This window comes from Podarcis muralis, chromosome 9 (genome assembly GCF_964188315.1).
Source record: "Podarcis muralis chromosome 9, rPodMur119.hap1.1, whole genome shotgun sequence".
NCBI classification, from domain to species: Eukaryota; Metazoa; Chordata; class Lepidosauria; order Squamata; family Lacertidae; genus Podarcis; species Podarcis muralis.
This window is the reverse complement of record NC_135663.1, coordinates 56951456-56967887: the sequence shown is the minus strand read 5'-3', so window position 1 is coordinate 56967887 and position 16432 is coordinate 56951456. Positions and strand designations below refer to the sequence as shown.

The 16432-nt window shown below is 40.0% G+C and overlaps 1 protein-coding gene across 3 annotated transcripts; it reads left to right on the top strand.

Annotated features, from left to right (window-relative positions):
* The first annotated feature begins 99 nt into the window (after positions 1 to 99).
* CNOT7 (CCR4-NOT transcription complex subunit 7) lies at positions 100 to 16250 on the top strand. 3 transcript variants are annotated; one of them, XM_028743847.2, is made up of 7 exons: positions 100 to 312; positions 2976 to 3175; positions 5412 to 5605; positions 6952 to 7113; positions 11336 to 11480; positions 13198 to 13308; positions 14510 to 16250. In XM_028743847.2, the coding sequence occupies exons 2-7, from the start codon at positions 3059 to 3061 to the stop codon at positions 14636 to 14638; spliced, it is 858 nt and encodes a 285-aa protein (XP_028599680.1). In that variant the 5' UTR covers positions 100 to 312; positions 2976 to 3058; the 3' UTR covers positions 14639 to 16250. The 3 variants fall into 3 exon arrangements, with proteins under 3 accessions (XP_028599680.1, XP_028599683.1, XP_028599682.1); XM_028743849.2 differs by lacking the exons at positions 100 to 312; positions 2976 to 3175 and adding an exon at positions 3196 to 3350; XM_028743850.2 differs by lacking the exons at positions 100 to 312; positions 5412 to 5605 and having other exon boundaries at positions 3031 to 3175.
* Positions 16251 to 16432: the final 182 nt, after the last annotated feature.

Genomic DNA, 16432 nt, shown 5'->3' with positions numbered 1-16432 from the left:
GGCGGGAGCCGCCGCCAACGTCAGCCCGATTGGCTGAGAGCCGAAGTCTCCCCGCCCCTCACTCTCCTCCTCCTCCCCCGCCCTCGGCGAAGAGGGAGGGCAGGCCGAAAGCCGGCGCGCCGAGAGTTGAAAGGTGAAGCGGCGCGGCGCGCGGCGATGACGTAATGGCTTTGTGCGCTGGGCGGCCGGGGGGCAGCAGTAGCGGCAGCTTTCCCCGCACGTCGTCGCGCTGGGGCTGCCTCCGCCGCCGGGTCCCAGCTAGGCCCGCCTCCCGCTCCCTCCGCTCCGCGTGAGGAGCCGTCCTCTCTTCCGGTAAGCGGCGGCGGCGGCGTTTCCGGGCGTTGGGAAGGGAGCAAGCAGGGCTGGAGCCGCTCCTGAGGGAAAGTTGGGAGTGGGAGAGGGCCGGGGGCTGCTGCTCCCTAGGGTGGGCCTCGCGAGGAGGGTGGGCAGGAGGTTTTCACGCGCCCGCTTCTTCGTTTATTCTTATTCCTTGCTATCAGTTACATGTGTATACCGCCCTTCGCCCGCACACCTCAGGGCGGCATAAAAAAAGGAACCCCACTTGGTCGCCTCGGCCTTTCGCGCTTGAAAAGCTTGAGTGGAATGCCTGCCCCACGCCGACAGCCAGCGTGGCCTGCAGCGACGGCCCTTCGCACCTGGCCAGGTGGGCGAGCAACTGCCTGCCCCGTGTGCATGGCCGGGGTCGCGCTTATAGTTTCTCCTTCCCGTCCTCCCATGCGCGCTCTCTCTCTTTCTCTCCACCCACCTAACCACTTTTCCATTTTTTCTAAAGACATTGCCAAAAGGAGTATTTACAAAAAGGGATAGGTTGCTTGCCCACCCGTTGTCTCTTGAATCGTTGCTGCTTATATTCTCTCTGTGTCTAGACTCAGTCGGCAGGGAAGGGGGTGTTATTGGGTTGTTGTTTTTATTTTGTGGTTTGCATATTTTGATATTGCTCTGTGAACCACCCTGAGACCTCCGGGTATATAAATTCAATAAATAATAATAATAATAATTTGTGGTGGTGCAGGTATCAGTGTGTGTTGAAGTACTTGAGGAAAGTGGTCAGTATACCGACCCATTTAAATGGCTGTGGTTGGTATTCCGCTAAGTTTTTACTCAGGGTAGACCGACTGAAACTAATATAAGCTCCATTCGTTTTACTGGGACTACTTGAAGTAAAACGTGATTGGATACCACCTTCGTTGAATACCACTAACTCAGGGCGCCAGAGTAAGGAATTGTGCTTGTGCAGCAGAATTTCTCCTCCTCCTTGCATGCAACATCCTTCTAGAGCAGGGGTTGTCAACCTGGTCCCTACTGCCCACTAGTGGGCGTTTCAGGATTCTAGGTGAGTGGTAGGGGGTTCTACGGCACAAGCTGAATCCTCCTTCCAGTGAGCACTGGTGGGTGGTAAGGAAATTTTACCATCAAGAAAGATGTATTAGTGGGCAGTAGGTGCATGAGGAAAACCCATTCTCCCATGGTCAGATTTAGGGGCACTTGGGAAAGGAAGTTTCATTGCACAAGTGTAAACCAAATTAATTGGTTACTGCCCTATCTAGAGATCTGACAAAAGTGCATTCTTGGCCCTTAAAAGCACACGCCGCACTAGATATTTTACTTTAAAAAAATATCTTCATGGATCATGGGTCAATTCTGCCATTCAGAAACATGATGTCTGTGTAAGCATTGGATGTACTGGAGGTGTGTTGGCTGTTAGCTTATGGGGAACTAGTTATGGACATCTGCTATAGTCATTTTTTTGCTTTTAACACTCCATGAATACTTCAAAAATAACACTTCTAGTAGTGATCTAGTGCCAGCAAATGTACACTCTGAATTTTTTTTAATGCACTGGAAGGTAGCGTGTGTGGATTATATAGGAAGCTACCTTACACTCTCTATGGTTCTGTGACTAGGCTAAAAGCCAGGACTTGGAAATACAGCTTTCCTATGATAAGTGTGACCTTTGCATTCTGATTTTTTTGGAATTTTTTATCTTGCTACATGCTGTAAATACAATTGAAAACCTGCATGCTCAGCTCTCTCCGCATTGCTTTATTGTTTTGTCTGGAAGAATATTTTGGATTCCAGGGAGCCAACCTTGAATTATGCTGAGCAATACTGTACTTCACATTCCTAGGTGCTAGTTAAAAATGTTCCACTTCCCAAGGAACAGGGTGCCTGGAATCTTTCTGGTGTTTTTTGTAATAAACATCTGTTCTAGGTTCTGTAACTTCTGCATATTTATAAATTTTTAAAAGTTCCAGTGCATCTCTCTCTTTTATGTTTGTTTCACCCTCCATGTGTACTGTGGGTTGCAGAAATTTGTGCCAGGAGAAGGTATACTTTATCTAGCTGTTGTTCCTGTTATTTTCCTTTTGTCACACCCAGGAAGTGAGCTTGCCTTTTTGGCAGCAGGACATGAAACTCTTGTTAACCTGCTCACCTCTTGACCCACTGACACAGTCTCATTTTATTTTGTGTTGGTGCATGTATAAGCAGCAGTCTTCTTTGTTGCTATCCGTCTTAACTAGTTACATGAGCTTGTCTTAACAGAGTCATTTAAAGTTGAGTGGAACAAATAGGTATTGTAAATTAAATGTCAGTTGTTAAAGGATGCCATCCTAAGCATATTTGGAAGCAAGTCCCATTGAAATAAATCGCTCATTGATAGCTGAACATATAGTTTTTTGCAGCATTGCATTGACATTTATCTAGCAGCCACTTGTTTCTACTTGAGACACCTCTTTGCCTTCTGATGATTTGTTAATCGGTTTATCTGTGGGGAAGTTAGCATAAACATATCTGATTTTGCTCCCGTGAACAACACCAGTACATTCACCATCTTTTTTAATAAATGAAATATGTGATTACCAGATTCATTTTTCATGATTTTGAAATAGATGGATTTTGTTCTACTTGTGAATTTGGAATAATTCTCTCTCTCTCTTTTTAAATCTCTTTAGATATATAACCAAAACCTGTTTTATGAAACGGACTCTTTGTCAAATATACCTTTTTGATGTCTGGTATCTGAAACCTCCCAACTATGCCAGCAGCTACAGTAGATCACAGCCAAAGAATATGTGAAGTTTGGGCTTGCAACCTGGATGAAGAGATGAAGAAAATTCGTCAAGTTATACGGAAGTTTAACTATGTTGCCATGGTATGATGTTGGGATATTTGTGACCTTCTTTGTTTGGGCTGGAACTAGTCCTTGAAAATTATTTGGAAGGGGAAAATGTAGAGAAGATAATTTAGATATTCAAGAATAACAGAAGACTACAATCTCAGATATTTAGTTGGAATCAAACCCCATATAATCTGAAACTTATTCCCAAGTAAGGACCAATGCTTATGTTATCTTTACAGTGTTTTTGCTGGTTCTGGCTGGGTATTGTGTTTTACTGATACCATTTAAAATCAAGAGATCATGTGAAAAGGATGGATGATATGGTTACATGGTTTGGGAACATGTTCTTTTCACAGACTGGAATTTTTCATGTTCTCAAAACATCAGAGCTCACGGTCATGCAGGGTCATGACAGTAAATTTCACATGTGTGAAGAAGTTATAAATCTATTGCAAATATATATTTTTACTGAAATTTACTGTCACAAAGTAAAGTGATGGTCACTGACAGATGGTTTTAAAGGACGAACAGACATTTATGGAAGATGGCTCTATCAACAGAAAATTGGGCTTGCAATACTAAACCATTGCTTAGCACTCTGAAAACTACTGGATGATTATCAGCCATGTATTAGGCTTGTGTACCCCATTTTTCTTTCACATGGCGGTGAAGAGGACGTGAGCAGATTTAGTTCACTTTCACTGATTCCTGGCTTAGTGTTAAATTTGAACCAGGGTTTCTGGTTTAAAATAAACTAGCAAGTTTTCCTTATAGGCCAGTTTCAGAACATAGGTTATGAAGCTGGCTTATTCAACTGAGCAGAATTGAGATATCTAAACACTTGCTGAAGAGCTAACACAGACAGACTCGGAGAAAACGAATATTCTCATTAGCAATAAAGTACACTGTTTTCTTAATTTATTTTTCTCATGTGCTTATACCCACCTCAGTTCTTTTTGAACCAGTAATTTTGGCAAGCTGATATTTACAAAAGAAACAATGTTTTTTGTGTACAAACTAATGACTTTCCTAGTGTGCTGTTTCTACACCAGTGTAAAAAACCAAGGTTGGATATACATTTCTATGAATGACCATTTTATATATTTCAATTTGCTCTATATTCATGAAAAAATAATTCTGTATCTTAATAGTCTTGTTTAATGCAAATAATGGCTAGGAGCAGATTGTATGGGAGTCCTTGCACCAGTGCAGTAATTCAGAACAGTGTGTCTGCTTCAGTAAATTAGCACAACATAAGGCAGGGATGGGGAATCTGTGGCCCGCCAGATGATGATGGAATTCAGCCCCCATCAGCTCCGGCTGACCAGCATGCCCGGTGGTCTGAAGTTATGGGAGTTCAGTAGCATCTGGGAGGCCACAGGCTTCCCTATCCCAGATGTTGACCTTGTTAGGGCATGCTGAATATTTCAATTTTCAAATTCCAAAAATGAGGGGTGCTGAAAAGTTGAAACACGACTTGGGAATTCAAACAATATTTTCAATAAATTGATTTTATTGATTGATTGATTGATTGATTGATTGAATTTATATACCACCCTATACCCAGAGGTATAATTTAGTTTTTCTTGTGTGTAAAATTGCACACAAAATCATTAAAAATGATTGCAAAGCACTTGCAGTTGTTATTATTATTATTATTATTATTATTATTATTATTATTATTATTTACTTAGCATTATCTGACATTTTCAGAAGGTAAAATTGAATTTTTTGGTGTTCTGAAAGAAGTGCTTCTTCATCAAATGTAGACTTACCAAGCTAAATGTTGTCCAATTACAAAAAAATAATCATAGAAAACAGATTTGAATTCCTCACACCCAAAAACATATTATAAAGACCCGTCACTGAAGAAATGTGCAAAAATTAAGTTTTGCCCCCTACAATGACATGCCCTAACAACTTGTGTCAATCCAACATGCAAGGAAAAGAGGCATGGCTGGGACGTAATATGGAATGGCATATTAAAGTACCATCCTTCCTGTGTTGACAGGTCTAATGTTGCAACTACAATGTTTGAGTATTATTCTAAAATTATGACAAACAAATGCTCCAGTCCATAATCCAAATTGGCTACAATGCTTGCCTGGTACCCAAGGGACTGGGATTAACTGCAAACGAGTGTGTGTTCCCACACCAGATGCTTGTTGTCAGGAAAGCATTCAGGGCTTTCTGAAGCATTTAAACAAATTTTGTGAGCTTTAGTAGCTTTTTATATTTTGCCTTTGGTCTTTGTGCTTTAATTTTTCAGGACACAGAGTTTCCAGGTGTAGTTGCACGGCCTATTGGAGAATTCAGAAGTAATGCAGACTATCAGTATCAACTGCTCCGCTGTAACGTGGACTTACTAAAGATAATTCAATTAGGGCTGACGTTCATGAATGAACAAGGCGAATACCCTCCAGGAACTTCAACATGGCAATTTAATTTTAAATTTAATTTAACGTAAGTTGCAACCCTTGGCTGTGTATGTGTATATTATAGTGTAAATGGGCACTGTATTTAAGAGGGCAGCCTTGCATTCCAACTTGAACCATGTTTTCTTGGAAGTCTGTCCCATTGGTGGTACTGGGATTTGCTTCCAAGTTAGTATGCTTCTCATTGCAGCTGACTAGTCCAGGGCAGTGCATATTTACTTGGAATTACATTCTCCTGAGTTCATTGTGTGCATAGAATCACAGCCTCAGTCTTTAAGCAAACATAATCAGCTAGTGCTCTTTCAGGCTGGGGCTGAACAGATGGTTTGACTTCTCGGATATGACTTGTCTCTCAAAGTAATAAGAAAGCTTTTGTGATACACCAGTGATGTAAACTATGAGCCATAAGATACAAACCTCAGTCCAAAGTTGGGTTTACACTTTTCATGGATTTCGTGGTACATAGTCCCTAGGAAGCAAACAGAGCTTTGTGATACCAGTAGATCTCCTCTGATTTGTGAGACAGGGACAGTGATGACCTTTCAAAGCCTCTTTAACATTTACCCAAGCTTTCCTGGAGTCTGCCTCTTAATTTTTCCATTTTTGTTACATACATTGCTCAGTTTTATTTATGATATACAACTGCATTTTCTCTGGCTTTTAGGAAGTTTTATCACACATTGTTGTATTTCTATTTTTTTATGTGAATGCTTAGAGATTTTATTATTTTTTTAAAAAACAAATGAATATCCTTGAAGTAAATGAGAGTGCTGTATGAAGAAGTATTTTCCCATAATTTGCAGAGTATTCAGTTAGAAATCATGGTTACAGTCATGCATACACTTACTTGGGAGTAAGTCCCATGGAACTGAGTGGGATTTACTTCTCATTGGACATGCAGAGGCCCTCTTCACGTCAGGGCAAACCATAGTTACTGGCTTACCGCTCCCACTTTGTTCCTCCCTCAGGGCAAGCGGGAGCAACGAGTCATGATCCTTGGCTGCGTGTTATGCCTGAACTAGGCATCCTGGCTTGTTTTGCTCAAACCATGATCAGGAAGCTAAGAACCAACCTTGACATCATGTTGTGGTTTGTCTGGGGTTAACATTCTGGTTAGGCCAGAATGTTTAAAAAAGCCAGAGGGTGTTGTGTTCATAGTTCATTAACTTCATGTTCACTAACTATAGTTTACCTTGATGTTTGAACACAGTTGTAAGATGAAGCAGTAAACCTTAATAATGCTGTGATCCTTTATTGATGTTCATCCGTTTTCATGATTTAATGTGCAATTTGTCCTAGATTTTGGTTTAAACTGTTTATCTCAAGATTTCTTTTATTTCAAGTGTGAATCTTTCCCCATCGTGTTTCTCCTAGAGAAGACATGTATGCCCAAGATTCAATAGAGCTATTAACAACATCTGGAATCCAGTTCAAAAAACATGAGGATGAAGGAATTGAGACTCAGTACTTTGCTGAACTTCTTATGACGTCAGGCGTCGTGCTATGCGAAGGAGTCAAGTGGCTTTCATTTCATAGGTAAATGCAGCATTAACTAATATAACTAATATATAACTAATGTTCTTTAACCTTTTGCTGAAACTGTAATACCAAATAATTGCCCCCATTAATTGAGATTGGAAAGTCAGGGTTGGATGAGGTGTGGATATAGCAACGTGATTTTGTCGTAAAGGCTTTCCTGCTTTTAAGTTAAATCTCTACGCTTTGGCTCCAGTTGGAAACTAATAATTTGTATCTTAAAATGAGGCACTAAAGTGACGGCCTTGTAGAGAGGGAGCACTGTATTTTTCTATTTTGCTTTGACAGTTTCCCAGGTCAGAGGAAGGAACAGCCACATATCTCTACCCTTTGTGTACGCTTAGCAGGTAAATGAAAACTGGAATTAGTTGATTAACATCGTTGGAAAATCCAAATTCAGTGCAGCTCTGAAGACCCATATGATAATACTGGTAGGGAAAATACGACCCTTCTATTTTAACTGTAATGCCAAATATTGGGGAAAAATTAAACTTTTTAATTTGGTTGCTGCATGGATTATTTTCTTATCTGGTGCCAATAAACTAGTCTTTTGGCTTCTCCCCACCCCTGAAGGATCAGTTAAATCAAGTGGTCAAAATAAACTTTTGAAGGGTTTGGATTACAGTCTAGATAACTGTGTAAGCACACTAATGATTTGAGCCAGTCTCATCACCTGGGGAATTTTTTTCTCCACTGCTGGGCTCACTGCTGCCACACAAAGTAGGCTGAAAGCAATTAGGAACATTTGTTTGCCGGCTTATTCCACAGTGTGTGGTGTTAACTGTTTTGAAAGAATACCTCTCTCCTGTCGAGCGGTTGTGTGGGAGGTTCCTTACTGAGTTTTAGTTCTGGCCTGTGTACATACTGATGAGTTTTCTGGGAAAAGTTGCTAACAGGGGTATCTTATTTGAAAATGGGCATGTTGTTCAAGACCAGCTATGGACATAATCTATGGTGCTCTTGCATTTGTTATTGCATTTCAGCATGCTTGAGTGGTCCAACCATTTTAAAATGAAAAGGGCTTTCAGCTCCTGAGATAGGTACTGTACCTTGTGCCCAAGGTGTTTAAGAACTTGTTTTTAATACCTCCAATGGCAGAAGAAAAAGTTCATTTAGACAAGAGGCCATTAGCTATGTTTCAGTTCTGCTTTGTGTAAGTAGACATAGCTTTTAAAAATCTGGTGTAATAAATTATATTATCAGGTTGAGCAGTTGATAGGGATAGGTTAGAAATATTTGGAATTCAGCTATTGTGCTGGAAATAAAATAAGTGTAGATAATTTCAAGAGTTGTATCCAGCTAAGTAAGTTGGCTGTTCCAATTTCTGTCCCATTAAAAATCTGATCAGTTCGAATTGCTGCCCTACAGTTTTAACATTTGCTTTAGCTGCTGAAATGTTACATGAAAAATTCTGTTAGTAGAAAGTCTTCTGTGAATGAAGATTAATTTGTAGAAATTGTGTTTTAAGGCAGCAATGGTCAAATATTACAAGCAGGCAGTGAAGAATGTTTCCTCAAGCATAGCGAGCAGGCTTCGGATATGGCCAAAAAAAAGGCATCACATTGAATTTCTAGTAATCCTGTATCCATCAGTTTTACTTGATGAATCAGAGTTCTGTATTGTAAATGCTTGAGTACAATGACAATGTGAACACTCCATATCAGACCAAGATAGAGTGGCTGTGAAAATATTAGCAGTGGTTTTTAATAAGTCGGAATTATTAATTTAGAATTAATGATTTCTCAGCAACATAATGTATTTTTAATTTTATTTCTGTGTAACCCTGCAGGCCATGTGGTTTAAAGTGTTTGAAAGAGTTACATTGATAAAAATGTAATATTACTTAAATTCATGTGGTATTACCTAAATTCATGTAAGAATGAACTTTATGAAACAAAATTTAAAATGATGGGCTGGCAATTCTACACTTTACAAAACTGTTATCATGCAGCATTACTATTTTGCCAATAATGGGAGACTTTGGATAGTAATTCAGGTGGAGTATTGACAAAGAAAAGAAAGCGAGAATGAATAATAAAGGGAGACTATTTTAATGTGCAGTATTTTAATATATGGGATGGATACAAACCTATTGACATTAATGCATGTCCCTAGCTTTTATTCTGAGTCATTCAGACTTTGATATTCTAAGGATACTCAGCAGTTCTATTGTTTGGAAAAATGTGAATCTAATTAGATTTTGTGATCACATGCAATAATATTTGACTAGATTTCTTTCAGTATATGCAAATAAGGAACCTAGTTAACCCTTTGTCAAAGAAGTACAAGATGTATTAAAATCAAGCTAGTTTTCAACAACTTTTTATTGAATATGGAGACACACAAAATTTCTCAATTTGTAATCCTATGGCAGTAGAAGGCAAAAAAAAAAAAAAAAACCCCACCTATGACTCACAGATGAATATTTATTAGTCATATTTATGTAAAAAGGACTACCTTGATTATTTTTGCAATTAAGAAAACTTTCCAAGGTCATAATTTTAGTGTATTATGCAAAAACTAAGAGAATATATAGTTGCATTTCTGTCAGTTGTTGGTTTTGTCAAACCATTGATGCCGGATTGACATGCATGTGCTAACAGTGTAATATCATAAAATGGTTGGAAGGATGCATTAAATACCATCAGAGAAATCACAGGAGATGCTAGTAACATTAACTCCGTAGGTAAGTTTACTAACAGTGCATCTATACACAAGTGGCTCCCATTGCATTCAATGGGGTGTACTAGTGTGTTTAGGTTGCAGCCATGGACTGTAATCTTGTGCATACTTGGGAGTTAGTCCCATTTTAAAGTAGTGGGACTTAATTAACGAGTAAACATGAATTGGATTGGGCCTCATATGATCTAAGACACTGGCCTTCAACGTGTGGGTTGTAACAGGAGGACTACCACCATGTACGTATATGGTAAAATATTAAGAAATGGGTCCCCAAATGGATATTTGAGTTAAAAATGGGGCCTGGGGCCTGAAAAGATTAAATGACTATTGATTTAAAGGATTGCTTAGAAACATAGGAAATTGGTGGCTTAGCTGTGAAAATAATGGGAGGAACAATGCAAGGCATTCAATAAGCAATATTAAAATTTTACAAAAGTGCAGAAGCTTAGGAAAACCTGGAATGTAACAATAAACTAAGAAATTCTGTATCAGATGGAAGAGCTGAATCTGAATTTTTGGAGCACTGGGTAATTTCTAAAACACTTCAATGCATATTTTGTGAATATATAGTGAATATATTTAGAATATAAACCTAAAGGCTTTGTCTTGCAAAATATTATTGACTATTGATGTAGACCAGAGCTTTCAAAACTCTCTGCTGCGACACGTTAGTGTGTCGGCTGCAGTGTGTAGTTGCGTTGTGCGAACGCTCCCCACTCTCCTCCTGGGGCTGGAAAGGAGTTAGTTTAACCTCCAGTTTGCAAATAAAACTGAATTACTGTGTCGCAAAATGATGCACGTCTAAAAAGTGTGTCACCAAACATGAAAAGTTTGGACAGCTCTGATGCAGACCTAAGGTTGTTTAATTTGTAATGTAACATAGTTAATAATTTAGGGTGCTATCTGGTGTTTGTCATATTTAAAGTAGACCCATTGAAACCAACAGATTTAAGTAGCTAAAGTTCATTGATTTCATTGGGTCTATTTTGACTTGACTATCACTCTTAAACAAAAGGTCTTGGTAAAATATAGCAGAACGTAGGTTTAAATTGTCATTTCATACTCTGTCCTATAAACAGGGAACAGCAGTAGATTTAGTTGCTCAGTAGATAGATATAAAAGCAATATTTCTTAAAGGTTTCTTAAGAATTCTCTTCATATGTATATTGCTCATTGGCTGTCATCATATCCACAATATCACCACTGTGAAATATACATTTAATGCATTTTCTTTTAAAATAGCCTCTTAAGGAAGATTGTAGTACAGACTCATTTGGTATGCTATAGGATTAACTATCTCTTGCAGATGGTTACATTGGCCAGTATCCAGCAAAGTAGTTCCATTGGCACACAGGCTTCCGGCTTTGCAACAGAACTTCCCTTGCCTTTCTTCTTAATAATAATAATGAATTTAGCGTCTTGAAGAGAATACACATGCCTGGGCTTTGCAGTTTTTCTTTTAAAGAGAAGAATCTCTGGAATGACAACCTGACTAAACTTAGGTGTTTTTGTTTTGTTTCTGTTCATAATTGCTTTGCAGTGGCTATGACTTTGGTTATTTGATCAAGATCTTGACGAATTCCAATTTACCTGAGGAAGAGCTGGACTTCTTTGAGATTCTGAGATTATTTTTCCCTGTCATTTATGATGTGAAGTACCTTATGAAGAGTTGCAAAAATCTCAAGGTAAATTCCCCAATGCCTTTTTAACAGCGATTAAACAGCATTTTTAGGAATAAAGATTTTTGTGGATGAAGAATGTCCACAAGTCAGCTACTGTCTTGTCTTTTACCTTTACGGTGTTATCTATAAATTGCTACAGTTAGACCTAGCTATCATCAGCCCCAGCCAGCGTAGCGAATGACCAGGGATTATAGGATTGTTGTCCAACAACTCTGGAGGTTCCTTATCTTTGCATTAGATCTTACGTACACCAACCTGGACCCTGCACTTGTCATCTAAGTCCCTTCTCTATGCCCCTCCTCCCTGAGAGGTTCAGAGGGTGACAATGTGAGAATGGGCCTTTTCTGTGGTGGCTCCCTGTCTGTGGAATGCTCTCCCCAGAGAGTTTTGCCTGGCGCTATCATTATATGTCTTCAGGCACCAGACAAAAACATTCATCTTTACTCAGGCCTTCAGCCATTAAATAGTATATGGCCTGTTAAATGTGTGTGGGACTGTTATGATGATGATTTTATTATTATGCTGTTTATTTTATTCTGTGTAGATTATGTTGTACACTGCCCTGGCATCTTTGGACAAAGGGTGGAAATAATATAGTTTGGCGTTGCAATTTTTTTGTTAATAGTGTTTGACTGAGTACATTGGATCTTTTATTATTGTCATTATCAACATCATCAGCATCACATTTATTAATTATGTACGTAATGAGTAGTCCCTGAAGCCAGTATAGCTTGAAGGATGCGCTACATATTCTAAATTTGCATGGTATCATTTGGAAAATGGTGGGTGGGGGAGGATTTAACTTATCTGGATTCCTTGATGTATTTGTTTTATTAAAAGGTTCCTGTTTGTGGATCCTATAGTAAAGCAATTATAGTGATTCTAGACTCTTTGAAGTTTATAACCTTAATTTCTGAAGAAGTCTTTTCCTTGATTCTCCAATGTTTTGGGTAGTTGAATATGAAAAAAATTAAATCATTTGAGAGTAAATTGTAGGGATTTTGGGAGTAAAACATGCATCCCGGCAATGTCCCGTCCCCCCCATTGTATAGGTCATAGAATTGGAACACTTAGGATCATGTTGTCCAACCCTCTGCATTGTAGGAATATGCAGCTGGCCCTATGGGGATTGAATCCATGACCTTGTAGTCTCCTCCTAATTTTCCTAAACCAAAGTAGTGGTTCTATTAAAGCCCCTATCTGTTGCCTTTCTATCCTAAAAACTGCTGGTCTCATGCCTAGGCAGATCACTAGAAATCTCTGCTCAGGCACAATGTCTGCATTATACAGACTCGTCTGCCCCCTCCAATTGGTTGTGGTTCAGTAATGGCATTTAGCAAGTTTGTGGGCCTTCTCCTGGGCTTGAGCGTACGACACTCCCTCCTGTACATGGTTGTAACAGTGGGGGGAGAAACCTCTAATTATACATGATTCTGACATGGGCCATGTAGCACTTCCAAGATATGTCTTCAGTTTTATTTCCAGTGGGTGTAAAAGCAACAATACAAGCGTAAACAATACAAGGCTTCAGTGAAATTGTATATTTAGCTAACATCACAATTCCAGGAAAAAGCATGGCTTTTCAGTTGTGTGATCACTGTGCATTCCTTGCTTCAGAAAGTTACATAAACTAATGGGGTGGAAACCAATTCCTCACCTGTTTTATTACCAGAGGTCATAACTTACAATCTTCTGATTGTGCTGCCATCTTCTGTTTCAGGGTGGATTGCAAGAAGTTGCTGAGCAGTTGGAGCTGGAGAGGATAGGACCGCAGCATCAAGCAGGATCTGATTCTCTACTAACAGGCATGGCCTTCTTCAAAATGAGAGAGGTAGGTGGTTGGGGGTTTGGTTGGCATGAGGCCTTTGGATGAATAATTGTTATTTAACTTGCCACTGGGGTTGGGCCTAGTGAAGCTAACCCTGGAATTAGGCTTCTCAGAGTGCAAGGTAGTTCCTCTCTTTGGCAGAAGCAGTGGCGGAGTGGCAGCTTACTCTCTGCAGTCTTTCCCAATGCCAGTTTGTGTGTGCCTTTGACCAAAAGGCAGGTCCCAGCTTCACCTGCCTCACACATACCAAAGGAATCAGCCTTATATTGAGTCAGACCATTGGTCTGTCTAGCTCAGTACTGTCAACACTGATAGTGGCTGCCTGGACTGACTAGGGATGGTGGGAGGAACCAGCTGGGGAACCAGGCTCAGAGCCCGGGGAGTGATGGCAGGACAACAATGAGTGGTCAAGGGTGGGAAGAAGGGGGTGTCGGAAGCTGAAGAGGTAACTGGGCTTAGCAAAGTGGGAGAGTCTGTGACAGAAAGAAGTCCAGAATCAGAGGTGAAAGGTCAAGCCGGAGAAGAGGGAGGTCAAGAGGCAGAGATGATTCTGGTTGATGAAGGGTCATGGGTGTCTCCTCCTCCTGCTGCAACAAGCTTCCCTCCCACCTTCTCTCCCAGAACCAAAAGTGGCATGAAAAGGGCAGAGGAGAGGTTGGCTGCTCACAGATGCGGTCTCAGATTGCTTGGAAAAAGCGGAACGTGGGCAGCTGTGAGGAGGTGGGAACTTTGTCTTGGTAACTGATCCATGGGCAAGGCCTCCTGGGGATGAGCACCAAGTCTGTGCAGATTGTGTTCTTGCATATAAAGAGTTAACTCCAACTTACACAGTGTGGTTTACTGCCAGCTGGTTCCTGCCAGTGGCTCACTAGGGTTTCAGGCAGAAGTCTTTTTCACTCATACCTCAAGATGTCAGGGATTGAACCAGGGATGTTCAACCTGCAAAGGAGGTGTTCTGCCATTGTCCATAGCCTTTCCCAATAAATGTGATGTGGGCAAGCAGTTTGCCCTCTCATGGATTGATTGATTGATTGATTGATTGAATGAATGAATGAATGCATAAAAATGGAAGAAAAGTGTGTGGGGCCACAGTTTGTTCCGAGCAGAGCAGTCTGGAATGTCCTTTTGTGACAAGATAGACCCTGCCACTTAGCTTTCTCCTCCTTAGCTTTCTCACTGACTTGTGGTTTTGAATTGTCTCCAGATGTTCTTCGAAGATCACATTGATGATGCAAAGTACTGTGGTCACTTGTACGGTCTCGGTTCTGGTTCCTCATATGTACAGAATGGGACAGGAAATGCATATGAAGAAGAAGCCAACAAGCAATCATGACATGAAATGGGAAGCTGCTTTTTCTGAGCTCCACGTGCTTGTACATAGGTTTTATCTCTGGTTGAATCCCTTGGGACAATAAGGCCTTCTCTTCCCCTTGGCACACTTCCTTTTATGCCTTTGTATGTACTAAACCTGACTGTTCCTATCCCAATTTTTTGACCTTAAGGTGTAGGCATTTCTGGGTTAAATGTGGCCTTGTACTTTGCCCATCTGTACATAAGCACATGTAGGAGCAGCGTGGCGGGTAGAAGAAAGCTGAAATGATAATGAAATTTCTGGTAAACTTTAATTGGTCTTAGTATTGGTTTATTATCTCCCCCACCCCTTTCCCCAAACTGAGCTAGCACTGATTGTAACCAATTTCCACATTTCTTTATCCCTTCCGGTGTACAGGAGTTTTAGCTATTCAAGGTTGTGGACCATCACATTTGCACTTTAGAAAACTGACTCTCTCAGTCAGATCCTCTGTTTTATCTGAAATTCTGGTTCTGCCCCCTCCCCTGGCCCAGACAAAATGTTGATCCTCTTGGTTGAACACACAAAGTTGCAAATTCATTAGAAAAGCTCATATTTGGTGCATAATTTTGTTCAGAACTACTGAAATCCTAGCAGCTGCTCATATCTCAACTGGTGTCCAGTCTTCCAGGTGTGTCCTGCACACACCGGCTTACAATCAGCTTGCCAGTCTCGCACTGCTGTGTGATCAAAATAACTAGATGGTGCCATCAGAATCTCTCCTGGGTGTAACTCCACTGAATTGAGAAGCTCTTGCCTGGTGTCTAATTTGTGCTCTGTTCAATTCAATAGGGTGTGTTTCGGAGAGGTTCCTTGTCAAATTTTCCCCCTGTATCTGGAAACAAGCTGTACCGCCTTCGGGGACAGCTGTGTCCTATTTTGCTTTTGAGCAGAATAATTGAAATGATGGAGAGTGCAGTAAGATTTAACAGTTCACATTGTGGATCCAGTTCCTTATTCCTGTTACAGGAAGCTATTTCCTACAAATACTTTATATTTTAAACCGTATTTATTTTCTACTTGAATAGATGAACACAAGTCCGTATGAGGACGAGATCCAAAGATTTGAAGCCAACTCGATAATGAGCTAAATAAAAGGAAGCTAGGTGTGCCCTTTTCGTAGCTGATACAAAAGGTATTTGTTGTAAAACAACAAAATCTATTTGTACCTAATAAAGCTACCGGAGGCTTGTAAGGCTAGTTTATTTTTTTGAGTCTAAGCAATATATTTTATAAATACATTGTTTTATTAAAGGACCACAAACGACTTTCTTAACCATGCAGAGCATGCTCATTTGAAGCAGTTGTGCAGGAGGACTTCAATTGGTATTGAATAGCTAAACCCTAACCTGAAATGATGGAGTGCCTGTGGCAGCATTTCTTGTGTATCGCCCACACTGAAAATCAGCAAGAGTAAATCCTAAGTTGATTTGTTTACCATGTACTTTAACCTGTTTTCCTCTCTCTCCTCAAGAAGTTACAGTGATGTAACTGTGGGTGGTCCTTTTTAAAGAACAATAACAGACATTTGCATAAGAGGGTATTTGTTTTTAAAAGCTTTTGTAAATAAAGGCTTCAAAAGTGTTTTCTTACATATCTGCAGACTTGTAGTTTTGTTTTGTTTTGAAAGCTTTTACTGGTATATCATTGTGCCCAATTAATCCCTTTGGATTTATTACCTGCGGCAATAATTTAATTCCACTGTTTAGTTGTCCCCAGTCCAGTCTGCTATTCAAAACATAATCTGATACTTGGTGTAGGAGATAGTATGTTCTA